The sequence below is a fragment of the Atta colombica genome, unplaced genomic scaffold (assembly GCF_001594045.1).
Source record: "Atta colombica isolate Treedump-2 unplaced genomic scaffold, Acol1.0 scaffold12, whole genome shotgun sequence".
NCBI classification, from domain to species: domain Eukaryota; kingdom Metazoa; phylum Arthropoda; class Insecta; order Hymenoptera; family Formicidae; genus Atta; species Atta colombica.
Genome location: NW_017259206.1, coordinates 5,899,675 through 5,919,042, shown reverse-complemented (window position 1 = coordinate 5,919,042; position 19,368 = coordinate 5,899,675). Strand labels below are relative to the sequence as shown.

Sequence of the window (19,368 nt, the reverse complement as noted above, 5' to 3'; positions counted from 1 at the left end):
CACAAGATCATTCGCAACAGGAATGATAATCTTATCTAATCAGTACGTCACACTCACGTTGACAAACGATTCGCTCGAATAAGTTCAACGCACACTTAAAAATACTCAAAAGTTTTATATCAAATTCATAAACACCAATTATAAAAATAATATTAATATTAGAGCGATATCAACTTAAAAAAGAATTATATATTATCAATTTAAAAATTATAAAAGTCTATTTACAAAGTCTCTCGTAAATTTTTAAAGGCTTCGTTGGCAAAGTTCACCTCACTCATAATGATGAGAAATTCATTTTTTTTAAATATTTTTTGTAAAAATATTTACAAAATCAATGTTAGCAATCTTGTGAATTCCATGTATCCACCACTCAGTTAATTATTAAAATCTATTAATTCCGAGGGAGTATATTAACTCGCAAAATTCTGAGATCCTAAATAAATATCAGCACACTGCTACACACACGACGATAAGAATCTCAACACGATCCGGATTTTTAATCGCCCGAAATTCGTACCCTAGTTCAAAATAATGATTTTAGCAGATTCTATTTCCTTTTGTATAACTGTTAATGCGCAACGAGCTCGACGAGTCGTGTCGCGTGACGAAAGGGTCACTCTGAAAATCGCGCGTGGCCGTTCTCGTCGACGGTATCGAGTGCACTGGAGCCCGACCTGGGGGCTTCATGTTTACATCAGACTGAAACGTGCTGACGGCACCACACCTTGCTAGGCTTCCGTCGTTTCTCAGGTGGTGCCCACTAACACTAACGCGCAACATGCAACACTCGCTTATCGACGATTAAACTCAGTGAACTATTCTCTTCCACGAGAGAGGGAAAGCTGCTCTCTCTCTTTCTCTCTTTCTGTGATCAGCCGACCAACGAGTGATCGAATTGTGCGCCGACGGCCAACAGCGTCGTGCCTCGATGCCTCCCCAAACGAATGTCGTTCGATTATCGCGATCGACCCTAAGAATAGTTCGCGATCGTCTACAGCCGCATTGCATGACGCAAATAGCATAGTCCGCGTGATGGCATCCGCCATTAGAGAGAGCAGAGCCAAGGAAGAAGGTCATGGGATATCTGCTCGATGGTCATCCTTATGGATGAGGTAAGATAAATATATTCACTAAGATCGATGCCAAGGAACACTTACTGGAGTATAATCTTACAAGATTAATCAAGTAACTTAAACCATCAATAAAATTAAACCATCCATTAATATAATTGATGTTCATTTAATACCGATTATTAACATATTATATTTTATTCTTTCGGCTATATTCTTTAAAGACCCTCTAATAAAAAAATCTAGTCATTCATGTTGTGACGAAATCCTGCAAATGAAAAAATGTGCTATCTAACACGAATTGACGAAAAATGTCGGATCAATAAAAAATGGCTCTCTTATGGCCAATTTCTAGTATTTTTCTGCAGTTAAACAATTAAAATTGGTATTTCCATTATATCGAAGCACACGCTGATTCACTATTCTCCATTATGAAAGATATTTGCCAACCAAATAATTCATTGATAAATCGTCTTCAGTACAAAGACATCATAGTATAGAGTATTACTGTTGTATCATCCGAGATCTGGAAACGAATCCCCGAAGTTCGTTCTACAACAGAGAAGAATCCAGGAAACGCGCTACGTGATCGGACTACGCCAAATCTCGAAAAACGGAAGAAAGTCTTGGACCCTACGAGAAATGGAAGATTGAGAGAGGAAATGTGATTCGTGCTCGTCGACAGAGGAATTATTGGATAACAGCAATATCTTGTCGAGTATCCACGAGATATAAAGAATCACCTTTCTACGGGATCAATGATCCGTGACTTTATGCAGTAGAGCTTATCGCTAGAGCCTCTATCATTCGTCTTTTCTTTTTAAATAATAATATTATCTTAAATATTTGTAAAATTAAAATTTATATTGTACAATATAATGAGAAAAATTTTTTTAATTAAGTAATAATTAAAGTAAGTACAATTGACAAGTTCCTGTTTTAATATTAAATATATAACAAAAATAAACCATTAAATATTGGCAAAAAAGGAATGAGCAATCATGGTAACTCGATAAAACGACACGCAGTGTATTCTCTATAACCAGAAACGCTTCACAAGATCTTAACTATTCAATAAACGTTTGTTCATTCACGCTATGTGACGATGCATTATCCATCTCTGCGCACTTCACTCAACAAACGTTTATCAATGCAACAGAGCTCTTGATACCGTCACATCATTTCACATCGGATATTGTTTGGACGCGATGATCGGAAAAAAATTTCATACAAGTATTACCTGACATTCTTTGTGAGAAGTAAAGACGCACGGCCGCACGGTTTACTTCAAAGCGCTAGTTAGCGGTAACCTAATAACGATAATCGATCGACGAAGCAAGCGCCTTGGTCGCCATCGAGAATCTCATGCACGTGTGTGTGTGTGTGTGTTTTGTGTGTGTGTGTGTGTGTGTGTGTGTGTGTGTGTGTGTGTGTGTGTGTGTGTGTGTGTGTGTGTGTGTGTGTGTGTGTGTGACGCGAGTATTTTTTTTTAACGAACACTGAGGAAGGAGATCTTTTTGTATCCGCGAACTGGAAAAAATTTTCGAAGTACTGAGATGCCAAGCGTCATTCTCCAAGTTCAGTGGCGAAGAAAACAGCCTTGAAAGAATTTTCAATCTATCACTAAAATAGATCGGTAATTTTAAAGAATATGTAGATATAAATTATGGATGTGTAATAGCATATACAGTGTAAAACACTTCGTATTTATGTTAAAAAAATAGTTTACTCACACTTTGTTAAACTTTCCTGTTGAATTTTTAACATATCTGAGTATTAATTTAATATAATCACATTACATTACATTCTATTTCATATTAAACTGATATTCAACGTTTTTTAAAATAATATAATTTTAAAGTGAACAAATAATATAAAATTAAAGTATTTTAAAATGTAAATTCTACGATAAATGAATAAAATACATGTTAATTTAGATATCATAAATGTTAATTTTACTGAAAAATATACTTTTACAATTTGCTTATAAACTGTATCAGCGTTATCATTTTTTGTGTTAATTTTTTAAAAATATTTTTTCTAACATATTCATCTTGTGTTAACACAAAAATTTGAGTGGACTGTTTATGAGATATATAAAATATGTAAAATTTTTTCCAACAAATTTTCCAACTATATATCATTCAAGGCCAAAAAGTAAATTAAATTGTGTCGAAAGTCTGAAAATAATCGCGATGCGCAGTTATATTTCTGAGATAAATTCATTTAAAAGACATATATATTAATTTAGCATCTAACTTTGATCGTAATTGACGCTTTTCATATTTAATTGACACAAATTAAATTATTTCAACTTTTGATGTCATACTAATTAAATTTCAGTAAATGCAACAAATATGTTTAAAGAAATTTTTCTTGTAAACACACAATAAAGAAAAGTAAAAAATAATTAGTTCAAAAACTTTTTATTTAGTGTTCTGTTACACAGAGAGAATTTTTTCTTAGAGTTTATCTTGAAAATATGATAGTCGTGAGACAATATTGTATTTCCAAGAATTTTAATTTTTCTCATTCATTAATAAAATATAAAATAAGGTTAATTAATTTTACTGAAGTGTATGATAAAAATCTTCAAAATATTGTATTGTACCATAATTATCATATTTTCGGGATAAATTTTAAAACAACAAAATTCTCTCCGTGTATAATTATGTAATACATACAATGCAAATTATCAAAAGAAATTACGAGATCAAAGAAGAGACTGAAACGAGACTCTTATCTAGACAGTAGATAATGATAAAGTGCTCCATTAGATAATTACTTTTTCATTTGTATCGAATTAATAATCATTAAATTACGCAGACTCTTTTTAATTTGCTTATACATCTGCTAATTATTTCTAATTACGTTTAATCATAAATTACATAACAAAAATAAATAGTTAATAAAAGTAAATATTCTTTATAATATAATATATAATATTAATATATTACAATATATAATATTAATATTCTAAATCTTCAGCAAACAGAAAGATATCAATAAGACGTCAATAATGTAAAATTTTTGTCCGTCGTCCTTGGATTTTCGAACTTGAGTGCAGATTTTTTTTTATATTGTTATATAAAAATCTGAAAAAATTTTTGTATGCTTTTATTACTTAACGAAGTTTTTATTGTTGTAGAAGTTAGATTATATTTTATTTATTTTTTATATATTTAAATTTATCTATCAAAATTTATAATAAAAAAATCGATTGTGCCTTTAAAGTCTAACATTGCTGACGGAGAGCTATAATAAATAACATGAATGGTATCAATTGTACGAAAACATTTGCTTTTTCAACTTTAGCTTATAATTAATATATTTATAAATTATAATTGGCGTTTAATAATAACTATCATACAAAATATTTCGTATCGATAATACATAGAAAACTTGATGATATTTTTCACTTTTTAACGGAGTGTTAGATCACTTCCCTTTGATCGCTTCCCTCGAGAGTTTCATCAAGTTGTTGAGATCAGACTTTTATCCTATATTTCTAGTCCGTGAGGAATAAACGTCAAGCTTTAGAAGCAAACGAGACCAAGTCACTTTACGACTTGACGACGAACGTAAATTAGACGAGCTCGTAATGATTCGTCTGCAGACATATAACAAGGCCAATAAAGTTTCGTACCAATTAAACGCACAAAGAGCGATGCCGCGTTTGCGGAAGCTCGACGAAAGACGCTTCTTCTGCCGCGGACAGTATTCTTGTTAAGTCTTGGTAAATCCGATCGAACGATTGTTACTCGAGACCCTTAAGGTTTCGTCCAGCGGGGTATTTCAAACTGTAGCAATAATCGATAAAGAGTTTCACATCCGATCGCGCAAATACGCGAGAAAGGCTAGCACAAATAGGCGAGACGTTTCTGTTCGCACGACTCGTGTGGCATTGACTCCCCTGGGAAATTACGTAAGCTTCGATAAAAAAAGACATTCATATAATTTACATAGGTCCCAATTGTACATTTCAGCTACCAACCCATTGAAAGAGTATCGCTTTCAAACATGTATCCCACATTGCGAATAAATAAAAGCTATGAAAAATTATGCATTGGTTCGCTATCGCGTATATTATGATTTATTTAAACGTAAAAAAAGTAGTATTGCTGACAATGTCGTTTTGCAACAAAGATGTGTGAAATTCTACTTGAAGTATTCAAGCTTATGCATAACAAACAATGAATCCGTCGACCGTAGAATGCTAAATTCATTTGCCAACTTCGTTAAGAAGAACTTCGTTGAGATTAGTCATTCAAGTCACATCTTCGAATTAACGTTCTACTTATTATTTAATAAAAAAAACTCCAGATGGCTATGTGTGTGCGCGCGCGCGGTGTGTGTGTGTGTGTGTGTGTGTATAAGTAGAATGTCGCGCAGTAATTCAGACTGAACTTCAACACCTATTAAGTACGATTTATGTTCGTTGAATCGTCGGCGCATGAGATTCGCGACGTACCTCACAATTGTTTTCGCGGTGCTTAACTTCGTTAACGCCCTACTATTTCCTCAAGTTGACAATGGTAAGTCTGCAGTAACTTTCTTGCTATCCGATTACCAATTATATACAAGCTTACTTTAATCATAACTAAATCTCAATTTCAAATCAGATTTGCAAAATTTATAATTTGAAGACTAATATAAAATTTTTTTTAGAAATACTTTTTTAAAAAATCTTATAATTATGGGAATTAATAGAATTTTATATACAAAAACATTTATATTTTTATAATCAGATAAAATTAAAGAGATATTTAATTAACACAAAAAAATTAAAAATTTTGAATATATTAATAATTATAGGAACAATATTTATTAATAACTATAATTAAAACATTTAACATTATATTAATATATATTAAACATTTTATTAATATATTTTAATTATTATAAATACTTATGTGTAATTATTATTTAAATATATTGATGTTAAAGTATGTAAAAATGAAATAAAAAAATTTTATTCAGTATTGATGACTGCATAATTAATATTATAATCTTCATCTTACAGATGATCAAGAGAGATAAGTTGCTAGAGACTACAGATTTCCATTGTTTTGGTATAGGAGATCTATCTACGACAGTGACAATAACATTATCGGAGGTCAAGATTTGATGAAAAGAGAAGATCCTCTATGTCTTATGTCTTACATTAATGTCTATTCAGTAGTCTACATGTATTTGTAAACTAAAAGACATATTAAACGCAAAGTAAGGATTTTATTTTTGTAAAACTCATAAACTTCTGCTTCATTTCATTTTAGTTTTTGTAATAAGCGTTGCATGCAAAACAAGTATACGCAGAGCATTTAATTAAAGAGACGTCAGAGCTAGTAAATTCAAGTAACGAGAGCACAAAAAGTGAGCATTTAAGTTAAACAACTAACATAAAGAAAAATTATTCTTTTAATAGTGCTGGCTGAGGTTAAAAGAGATCGCTAAGAGGAAATAGTTAGGACATCCAGGCGTGACTGTCCAGACAACTTCAACTAACTTGAGCTAACAAATTGCATTTAACTTTTACACAATATCCATTAATATATATAAAAGCTTTTTATAATGTATTATTTTTTTATTAATTTCTTATTATTTTAAATGTATAGGCAATATTTCTTTTTTTAATACAAGTCACAATAAAAACAAACCATTATAAAATGGCTCTCTTTGTATTATAAATAAATTTCGTTACTATATAAATGAATACAATGAAACAATATTAATTAATATTTGACATCTCTAATACACATATTTCATGAATATTAAATTATAATAGTCTTGATGATTTCCATCATCCGAGTTGATTTAAGAGGTTATCTCAATGAGCAGATAAAGAATAATTAATTAAATTAATTCCTGCGAAAGAAATTACTACAACTGCTGCAAGGACTTCATCACCTGCTAAACACACGGTCAAACATTTGCCTACATTGCAGCGATATATATATATATGCGATTGTGCAAAATACTAAAAGCTAGTGTCAGCTGTAAATTGAGAAGTAACAGAGTGTCAATTATATTAATGGAACACCGCAGTCTTTTCTGTTTCATTTTTGCTTTAATAATGACGATCGAAGTCATGTCAGCATCTACAAACGATTTTAAATCAGGTAAGTAAATTTTCTTTCTAGTTACTGTCTGAAATAGTAAAAATTAAAGAATTGCAAATCTCCATGGAGAAAAGCCAGAATTCTCTCAATTTATACCATCCAAAATTCTAAAAATAAGATACCAATCTCATAGAAATTTTCAAAAATAATCAATAGAGAAACTCTTGTTTACAATATCAAGGATAAAGGTGTTTTTAAATAAATAAGTTTTAAACAACTGTTTGGCAAAACGTCGAAAGGCACAGTTTCTATGGATAGGATATCACGATAAAACGAAACGGGAACTACATATATCGATTACAACGATTATGATGTTCATCTCGAACAGTTCCGGCCTAATTCGCTGGAGTTGCCATACGACGACGTGTCGATAGCTAACGGATATATTGACGCGTTCGTCTTCGGTTTACGATAGCGGTTCGTCGTCGAAACTGAACACGTTACTCAGCTCTGTGGGTCTTGCTGATTTCCGTACCGGAATACGCCCTGCTGATTGGATCGACCAAAGTACTAATAGTTTTAAAGAACAGCATTGGGAGGATATTGCTTCTCATGAAGTCAAAATATAAATATGGAAGAATTCAATGATTTTGCGACGAGATAATTTTGTAAAATTAAATGACGAAATGGAACAATAGATTTCGAATATGTGATTGTTATCCACATGACATTAAATTCACAAAGAGTTAAAATAAATTTCAGTATTAATATAAATTTTTTCAGTGTTAATTATAAATTTCAGCAGAATTGAGAAGTAACGTGTCATTGTTAAAAATTTTTTTCAGTAACAAATGGATAACGACGTTACATTTTCTTATTTATAACGTGAATAGTAACGCAGTTACAATTTTTGGGATAACAAGTAGTTACTTTTGCCGTTATTTTTTGTACACGTACAATATTCCATGTATTCCATGTATTCCATGTATTCATGCGTAAGTTTTGAAAAAAAAGAAGTGTTATGTCCGACCATGTTGCGATTAATCATTATCACTATAGAAAGTAATGGAAACTGTAACGATTCGTTAGTTTAGATTAATGATAACAAATCACTTTTTTAAATCAGCATAGAAAGTATGATTTTGCTAAAAAATCTAAAATTTTGCTGAATAGAAAAAATAATGTTGTTGAACTATATAAAATAAATATGTTGGAAACTAAAAAATGAGAAATAATGCTACAAAAAATTTTGATATTTTAACAATTTGAGTTTTCAACTTTAATTATTTCGATTCAATAAATTATTTTCATATTTGTCTTCATATATCCAGCAAATTTTTAATGTTTTAAATCAGTAACGTTTTCAAATTAAATGTTTTTGAATCAGTACGAGTAACGGTAACAAATTTTTTTTTTTTTTTTTTTTTTTTTTCAGAAAAAAGGACGAAAATGTAACGACTTACTTTTATAAAATAACTTTCCCAACTCTGAATTTCAATATTAATTTTATTGGCAAATGTTATTAAAAGTTTAAAATTGTTTTTATGGTAAAGCTCGACAATTACGTTTGTTTTACATGATTTAATCAATATAACGAATATCAATGTAACAAGTAGTTGTAATAGAAATATATGCAGATGTCCATTAGCTAACAAAATAACAAGACGCACAAGCAATCGCGAATACTTTACACAAATACTTTGGCTATATATATTAGAAATTTAATTATTATTAATTAAGAAAATTTGTGGAACAAATTACATCTATTATCAACCGTACAAATTTATTTTACAACTAATTCTTGTACTAACATGATCAAAATAAAATAGTTCTATCTGAAAATGTAAGAAACTCGAGATTACATATTTCACGAACGTTCTCTGAAAGTTGCGTTTTCATATTTCAGAAAGCAATGCCAAAAAAGTATAAACATCTCTCTTTCTTATTTCTTAAGACTTAATCATAAATCCAACAATTATGTTCACGACGATAAATTAATGAAGTCGGAGAGCTTCTTTAACCGTGGGCGGTACTGATTTTGAACGAGCCTTTTGTCTTTAAGATCGCTATGTAGCCAACGACGACAGCACGTTTCTCCAGGGACGACGTTGCCAGATGAAGTCAGAAAGGGTACCAATTCGCCGGGGATCTTCACGATACGGAGACTCTCGGTAATGTAACGCTTAAACGGAGATTCTCGTGAATATTTAACACAGCACTAAGAGGATGAGCTTTCCCGAAGGCTTAGTCAGCCGTACAGAAGTGAAGTTGCTTGCCTTCTTTTATCCCCAGTATCAACTTGTTCCGCAAAGCAAGTTGTAGTCTACTGCAAAAAAAAGAACAATCCTACTTTTTTTCTTTTGTGTCAAGTGTGAACAATTCATACTGACGCGTGACGGTAGCAACTTTCATTTTTACAGTTTATTACGCTCGCAAAGTTTTAATAAATATTTTTATGCAAAATAATTGCGATAATTGATATTGCAATTATAATTTGAATAAAAATTATATTCAATTAAAACATCTACCTTCGCGTTTCATTATTGTACGTATTCATTATTTTATCGTTTTCACTGTTACAAGCGTTCCAAGCGACAACAATAACTTTAGCGGTTCGCACAAAGACTGCATAAAATTGTACTGTATACCTGCGATAAAAGAGAAATTTCATGCAAAAATAACGCGCAATGGCACACCTTTGACTAGTTCTAAATTGCAATTCCTCGTCATGAAATACAAATTTATAGTGCATCCTACGGCTACGATCATAGGAATAAAAAATCAAAGACGAAAGGAAAAATAAATAAACGACAAGGAACGCGAAAGTATAGCAAAGTACACACCGATAAAGCGCGCAATCTCTATGTTTTGTTCTTGGAAGAGTGGATGAAACATTGCAGAGCGAAGAAATGCTTTGAATATTCATATAGAAGATTGCATACTAATTAAATGCAAATTAAATTAATCTCCTATTCGGTTGACCAGATAATTCGCGGGTTACTCGCTAATTTGGGCGCGGCTCGAAAGTGCCTCCTAAGTTTAAGCACACTCCTCCTCCAGAGATTCATGAGATTATCACTATTTACTGCGAGTAAAGTAATATCTTCGTTCCCGTTTTATTTATTTGTTAATAATTATCGAAAACGCAAGAAAAAATGTAAATTAATCAATGTTCCGTGTGATTTTTTAGAGCTGCGATTTTTAGATTAAAAATTAGCAAAGATTTAAAATTCGTTTTCTACAGCGGTTTTGTTTTCTATTAATCAAGTAAATGAGTTCTCATTTCATACGATAATAATGTGATAAAATCTATTCGTTTTAAATGGACCATTCATTTTGGAAAAAGACACCAACTTTAAAGTGAAGTAAATGAGTTTTCATTTTATACGATAATAATGAGATAAAAATCTGTTTGCTTTTAATGGACCATTAATTTTGAAAAAAGATGTCAGCTATGTTGAGAATGTATGTATCATAATTCAAAGATTATTCTATTATTACGTATGAGTATCTCATAAAATTTATCATAAAATTTAAGCATAATTCTCTTATTAATTTAAAAATTACTTAATTTTTTAATTTCTCTTAATTCTTATGTAAAATCGTAAATTTTGTACTTATTTGCAAAAGAGGATGTTAAAAAGAAGCCGATTTTTGTCCACAGAAATAGAATTTTTTATAGATTTTGAACTTGGGATATCAATAGGGAATACTTTGAAAATTGATCATGAATATGATATATTTGAACAAATTTCAATTCTTATTTACTTTTCAAGGTGTTTCCCAAGTGCCACGAATTTTTTAATAATTTCATCATATTCAGAAGATCAAAATTTACGAAAAATACTATTTCTTTTATTTACATTCTTTTAGACAAAAATTTCGATCTTTTTTAATATCCTCTAAAAAGGGCAGATTTTTGCCTAAAAAGATATAAGTAAAAAAAATAATGTTTTTCGTAGATTTTGATATCCTAAATATGATAAAATTATTAAAAAGTTCGTGGCATTTGGGGAACACCTTGAAAAGTAAGTAAGAATATTGAAATTTGTTCAAATATATCATATTCATGTTCAATTTTTAAGATGTTCCCTATCGATCTCGAACTTTTTATTAATATTATCATATTCAGAAAATCAAAATTTAAAAACGCTTTCTTTTTATCTTTATGGCAAAAATCGGTCTCTTTTTAACTCTCTCCTTTGATGAGGAAACACATTACAAATTAAATCAAATTTTTCATGCATATATTAATAAAATTCTAATAAAATTCCTGCAAAAGTTCATTTGAATTCACTTACTCGTTTAAAAGCTATTTAAAACTGCAGCGAACTTGATGCTACATAAGACATTAGAAGATAAATATTTGCTTTTTTTTGCAGTTGGTTCTAGAGCGTATTTATGACGAAATTTTTTTCGACTAATATTGGCTTTTTCAGCTGATACTTTTAGCTAATATTGTACAGTTAAAACATTGGTCACTTTTAACAGAATGTTTATTTTGCAACTGTTGGAAGTTATCTTCGTGCTGATTAGATTACAGTTTTAGATCTAAAAGAATAGTCTCCTATCTTAGCGAAAAAAACTTCCAACAGCAAAATAAATATTCTGCTGAACATGGCCATTTTTAACAATAGTGATCACGTGAAAATTAAAATGCTCAAAATATTGAATTGAAACAGAAGTTCATAATATTACGAACTTCCAAACTCAAACAGTTTCTTTAAAAATGAATGAAAATTAAATTTACAAAAAAAGTTTTAAAGCTTTATTATCGAAATCACTATATTTTTTGAGTTTCTGTGAGTTTGGTAATTTTATATAAAAAACTACGAGCTGGACAAAAGTGGGAAATTTTTTTGACTTTGTGAAGCAGTAACATGCCCAAAAAAAACTTGAAAAATTTTCAACTTTATATTATAAAAACTTAAAAGTTTTCGAATAATTTTTCTAGAGAATCATTTTTTTAAAAAACGTTTCTTATAAGATTTTTTTATTACTGAATTATAGTGGATATATAAATCAATAAAAGGAACATTTCGACAACAATTTTGACACTTTGATTGTTCATAATTTCATTAACAATCATCTGTATAGTAATTCAGAAAACAGATTCTTAAAGCTGAAACTTTGTTTTATCGCGAACGACGCAATTGTCAAATTTATAATAACATGTAAACATAAATGAAGTAACACTACAAACTTTTTGTTGAAACCCAATATATTTAATATTACTCTCAGTTGCCTCTTTAACGCGTGCCAATGTATTTTATTCTACTTGCTAATGTGACGTCTCGCATTCCTCAGACTAACAGTTCTGACTTAATTTTCCGTCGACGCGAAAATAACAAAGACGAATTTCAGCCGATCTCTGCGGATGTGCGCCCATCGTAAGAGAGACTGTAAAATTTAATTCCTACTGTTTAGATTTAACACCGTTCCTCGACGCGCGAACAAACCCATAATGCTCGTTGATACATTTACGCCGCGCGAGCGAAACGAGATGGATTTCAATTAAGTCAAAAATGAATAGATGATGAATTATATTCCTCAGTTCGTTCGAAAACACCGATTATTGCACGAAAACGTCGCTAAGGTTGATTGATGTCCGCGAATAAAATTTGGCATCTGATAAAATATTTAAATTTGCATAGAAAAAAATAAAAAACAATAAATTTAAGATAGATCAGTTGGGATCCGTTATGATGAAAATGTACTTTAAAAATAAAAAAATCGCATATTAAATTATTTATACGTATTTTTAACTTATATACAAAATCGCACGCGAAATGTTATATAATTGGATAATTTAACAAATTAATACAAAATAATACAAATTAATACAAAATAATACAAAATTTACAAAATAATTTACCCCAACGCAAATGAATGAAAACAGCTATGTTCGATCAAAGTGAGTCTTAGTGATCCTAATATTTTTTTGTGAATTTATAAAAATTCGTAAAAATTCAGGAAAATCAGACACTAAGACCTGCTGTGAATATAAACGTCAAAATTCAAAATTATAAAATATTCCGAAATATAAATTTTAAACAGTGAAAAAAATTATCTTAGAAGAGTTAATGAAAACAATTTGCGCGTAAAAAAGAAAGTATATAGAAGAGATTTTAAGTTGAATCATGATGTTTACTCGCAGAATTATTCATTATCATATCTTCATTTTATTAGTGAGCTTGTTTCCGTGTTCGCGTTCTTAAACAGAATGACTCTCATTTCTTTGCCGAAGAAAGAATCGCCTACAATACGTGGACATGATAAACGTGTGCTCCCGTTATCCTTCGATCCCTCACAGCCAAAGATAGTTCCGTAGTGAAGTCGCCAGTAGAATAGAGGAAGATTTATGGCGAAAAAAAAAGAAAGTCCATTCGTATGACTTCTTGCATCTCTGCATTCTCTCCCATGTTCGTCATGAATGTCTGCAAATCTCTCAACCTTCATGCAGTTCTTTAGTCGGCAAATCAGAACGGTCAGTTCAGCGTGGACCAAAGTGGCCTCTTTCGAACTTCGTGATTTGTTGACAGCCGAAACTTCGCGGGGAAGAATACGGTGAAGTGTAATAATGGCTTCTGGCGGTGATGCTCTGACCGTGTTTAACCGATTTCTTACTCCGTCAGGTCTTTCATTTCCATCTGCATCTAACAGTAAGTACCCGACGACCAAGAGATAATAAAAAAGGCAGAATGAATGGAATATCTTTGTAAACGTACGTTTTCGGGCTTAAGTCGTTTTAGCAATAAAAAGAAAGATGCGAAATAAAAGATGAAACGCTGCAAGTAGACGCAGCGTTTCATTTAATCCTGATGGTCAGTTCGAGTCTATTTAACTCGAGAAATGTAATTCACTCTGATACTTTATTTAAAAACTTTTTTCTGTGATATTTGACTAGTTCATCTATTAATATAAGATCTTTTTCTATGATAATTTTATATTTTATATTTGTTAGCTTTTTAATCTTCCACTAACAATGTTAGACTTTAAGGGCACTGTCGATTTATGTTATTGTAAATTCTAGTAGATAAATTTAAATCTGTAAAAAATAAATAAAATGTAATCCAATTTCTAAAAATAAAAATTTGTTGAAGCTTTTACAAGTGAGACTTTTTTTTAGATTTTTATACAGTCCAGAACAATATAAAAATTTGCAGTCAATTTCGAAGACTCAGGTTGCGAACAGAGGGTAAAAATTTCATATTGCTGACGGAAAGTTAATCATATTGACCCAAACAATATGATCATATAATAAATTTCATATTTGATCAAACCAACGGAGTTAAAAGATATAACATATTCTCTTTTATGTAAAACATTTTATAGCACACACGGTGCGCACCGATATGACTTCTCTTCTACACTACAATTTGTCAATAAAGAGATTGACATTTCATCGAGAACAATGAAACGTGATTCCATTCGCTGTCCGGATCAGGACTCGTGTCTCGAAGCAGATGAAATGACACGGAAAACAAAATGCAAATTGCTTTTCTTTTCAGTTTGATCGGGGTGTGCAATGTGGCGCGCGATTTATCGAGGATTCGGTATGCAACTATACTCCACGATGGCATTTACAACTTTTCTCATACATACTTTTCGCACATCGCAAACGACACGAAGATACGTTTTCCGAGGAATTCGTCCTGTCGGTTGAGTGACGATTTGGGACTGGCGCAGAACATCGTGCGAAGAAGTCGCTGATAAGTTTGATACTTTACGTTTTACAAATTTTTTTCTCAACTTTCTCGTAACTTTTTAATAACTTCTATTTTTAATATATTCTATTTTTAATATTTTACGTCATATGTCGATATTACATTCTGTATTTTGCGGTATGTTATACGGTCAATATGAAAATTTGAAAGTGTATTGACTTTCTACAAATATCACTTACTTCAAGTGACACAATTTAAAAAAACCTGATTTTCAAGTTATTAATTTATTATTATTATTATTATTGAACAGTAAATATTACTCTCTCTCTCTCAGTCATCAAAAGTAAACTAATTTAATTTTATAAAAAATTATGGAAGTCGTTACAACTAAATACAAATCATTTTTAAAAAACCATCAAAATCATGACATTTCATCAGATTAAGAATTTATTCTTTTTGCCAATGTTTAAAGAGACAATAATTTTTTGTCAAATTAAAAAATAATATTTTCAGAGAAAAATCTTTGAAATCTTATTTCTAAAGTAAGGGAACGATATTTACCAACAATTAATTACAGAATATTGTAAACTAATAAATCTAATGTTTGTTGCGAGAATAATCGAGGCATTCAAATTTCTGTATAACATAGAAATAGATAGCGATCCCAAAGAAGAAATTATTTTGTGAGTAAGTAAACATCATCAATATTTTCAAAATACTCATTATAAATTCATAATTTTTACACTTTCCAACGTTTTGATTAATTAATTATTTTATCGCTCTTAATCCACATGTGCTAATAAATCAGCATAATTAATGCGTGACAAATGATTCTATTATTAGTTAATCCCTTTTCACAAAATAATGAAATTCGATTATTCATTAAAATCCTTTATATGACACCTGTAACATAAAGTGTTATATGTGTATGAGGTGATCGATTTACTTGTTATCTCTCCCATATAATAATTATAGATATTTACAATTTTACGCGCACAATTATCTTCGAATTATTATTCATGAGCACCGTATTTTTAATTATAAATTGTTGCTTCATTAATTTATCATTTTAATATTATATTAATATCAATATTATACCCTACATAGCCACAGCTAGTATCATTCCCGATAAAATTATTACATGAACGACGACGGCAATTTTGCGTCCGGCGAAAAGCATGGTAGCGTATGCGGTTACTGTATATGGATCGATCTCCTTATTATATTGTTACACAAATACAGTATACATGGCGCGCGCATCCGTTCTACACCCGCTACATATAAAAATATATAGGCCCTATAAATGCAAGTATGACGTACGTACGATTTACTTGCGCAAGAGAATAGTTTTTAGACGATATAGATTTTCGCTCGTTGACGCAGCGAGTCGTTGAAGCGCAACGATCGCAAGCAGATTATAACTATCGATTTCACTGCTATTTATACCAGTATTCATCCAACGTCTCATATTAAAAGATCGTCTTAATTTTTTAAGTAAAGTTTACTTAACTTTCAACACGCGATATAAGATATCTATCGATCAATTTACCACCCAATAATTAGAAAAAAAGATTAAATATTTGCGACTATAATTATAATATAAATTATTATTAACATTATTATATATATAAAGTAATATAAAAATGGAGTTCTTAATAATTATTTTACCATGCAATTATATCATACAAACACATACAAACACTTTTCTCTCAATATATAATTGCGCGCGCGAAAACGTCTCTCTCTATCATACGTTTGTATATCTTATTTTGTCATTTATATCTTCGCGCATTCAGATCCAGTTATCTTTGTATTGTAGTACTCACCCTGCGAGTAGATCGGGAACTCTCCATCGCTATGACTGTGGGTGAGCATGCCCGTGGAATAAAACTGCCACAAGGCGCGTTTTCTGTTTTCCTCTGACGTGCCTGCGAGGACCTCGTCGTCGTCGGCGAGGCCCAGCAAACTAACCACTTCCGAGAGCGACAGGTTGATGCAGGTGACCGCTCACCGAAGTGAGACACACACAAAAGCGAAAAATGAATTAAAGAGCGTAGACGACCACACCTAACGCTTATCTCGACCCGACCTTTCCACTCTGTCGTTAAGAAACCAAATAAGAATCACGTTGCGCGGAACATACATAGACTCGTACACACACAAAATAATGCTGTGAAGAAAAATAATAACGTGTTTAAATCCCACAGTCTAAACAGACAGGATTTTTAAATGACACTGACTTATCCGACCCGCAATGAATGACGCAGTTCAACACTTTCATCTTTCGAATCTTCTCAAACGTTAGAATCGTTTGTTTGTACATTCCTCGTAAGATTCTTTCATTGCCCGAGCCTCATTTGATCAAGTTATACTGACGTAAGTTGTTCTTTTCAATGTCGTCATTTTACGTGAAATGGCCGATGGGATGACGATGGATCGGTAGCACCTTGGAAAATTGAAAAGAAAAAAATCGCTTTTCATATACTAAAGAAACATCGAAGCGTCAATAAATTTCTTCGCTTTAAGCAGAAATAAAACTATAATTTACTTTAACAAGATAGGCAACTTCTCGATTTTCCGGGCTTCTACCTATCTTCTTCTCTATTTTTTTCCGCCCTTATATTTTCTTTTCTTTATACAATGAGATACTTGACTGGAAAATTGTAAACTAAATAACCTACCTCTGAAAAATGTGGCAATATGAACTGAATACAGTCCATAACAAGCGGCCGGTACTCGATATGGTGACATTTGACCTCGATACAATTACCTAACCGAACGGACATATATTATATGGCGATTGAAAGCCCGACGGTTTTGATGGCTGTCACTGGCTATTATTGCTACTTAGATAGCAAATCAATTCCAATGCATATAATTAACGAAATTTCGATTTCAAATTATTATTTGAAATGATATCGATGAATATTTATGAAACAAAGCGTAACTGTAAATCCGGTCGTGCAAATGACATTGAAACAGAAAATAATGAGATGAAAATTATTATTTAACAATTTATTCATTGTGAAAATTCTTTTATACGTCTATGCAAAAAATATCAATAACGGACAATTTCTTTGTTCAAATTAAAATAAAATCTAAAATATTTTTTACTCTTTTGAACAATATTTATTACCGTTTTTATTCAATAAAAAATCTTATTTAATAAAGATTATCATTATTTAATAAAAATCAGCAATAATATAATTCGAAATAATCAATTATTTATTATTTTTGTACACATTATTATTAAAAACAAAAATTAAATTTTATACCCTCTTCTTCACTATTTTTAAAAGAAATTTTATTATTTCGTCTTATGACAGTTTGATGTCTCAATATAAAATTATCTCTCTATATAGAAACCGTTAATCTTCCGTAAACATGTTTACTTTTCGCTTTTCACATAGCGACGAAACTTTTAACAAATCGATGTAGAAGTTCTAAGATACGATGGAGGCTGAAGAAGAGAGATGTGCCAGCGTTAAAATATCGCGTTCGTTATTCCCATTTATCAAATAAAAACCAATTCTGTCTACAGCGCGGTCGACGGTCGCTCGTTTCTGTATATGAGTAAAATTAACGCGACGCTATTTATACGTCAAAGCGCGCCAGGTTGATCGATAGTTCGCGAGCTGGAAGGGTCCAACGAGAAATTGAACCGCACCTTTGTTGGCGGAGGGAGGCCAACCTCCTTCAGACAAATCGAAAATCCAATGCTAATAGCGATCTCCAATTGTTCCCTACGTTTAATTTCAATTCGCGGCTTCGTCCTGTCCTTTCCCGATGTCCATCACTGACTATTTCAATTTATCAGCCGCTGCACCGATTACTTTCCATCTATTTTTCACGACTTTGTTCGTACCGAAAGAAATTCACAGTTACGTTATACTGAATTTTATTTGCCACTCAATATTTTTAATTTTTTAATTTTAAAGAGAAAACCATTAGATAAATTAATGGATAACACGCGCGAAGATGAGATAAATGACGAAAAAGATCATTATCTGACACAACGTACACATCACAATTGTAAAATATAATTTATAGAAAATCTCCAAAAAAGCGTCTCAATGTGCGCACATCGAACACAGTCGATTCAAACTTCGATCTTAATACGATTTTAATGAGCCTTTTCATGTCTGCAATAATTATAGGATCAAACATAATTATAATTTCATCTATTCCTTCGAAAATTCATCAATCAAAGCCTGCAAGATATTTCATTGCTGTATTGAAATTCATAATGCTCAATCCTACCGCGCAAGGTGAAGGAGTGAAAAGAATTTTTATATAACTTCTTACGAATATTATCGACGCTTCGATTTTCAAGATTCGCGATCTACGCGACGGATCACAAATTCGTGGCGGTTTGATTAAGATGCACAATCACATATTTACCAATCACTTCCACATTCCTAGGTGATAGCCGAGCGCGATTATCCTTGATCTATCACCGTTATCATCGCGCTCTCCGCCGCAGCATCCACGAGAATCCTATTTCCTCGTTTCCTTCAATCGACTTTATCGATCACAAACGTTTTCCTTCCTTCGTGGACACCAATAAATATG

The 19,368-nt window shown here is 31.4% G+C and overlaps 1 protein-coding gene across 1 annotated transcript in view; it reads right to left on the bottom strand.

Moving 5' to 3' along the window:
* The window catches only part of LOC108694443 (phosphatase and actin regulator 1), a 297,632-nt gene extending 280,957 nt beyond the window's left edge, over positions 1-16,675 (bottom strand). The window contains exon 1 of the mRNA XM_018203951.1: positions 16,623-16,675. Coding sequence (XP_018059440.1) covers positions 16,623-16,671 — 49 coding nt within the window. The 5' untranslated portion in view covers positions 16,672-16,675. The remainder of the gene's footprint in view (positions 1-16,622) is intronic.
* Positions 16,676-19,368: the final 2,693 nt, after the last annotated feature.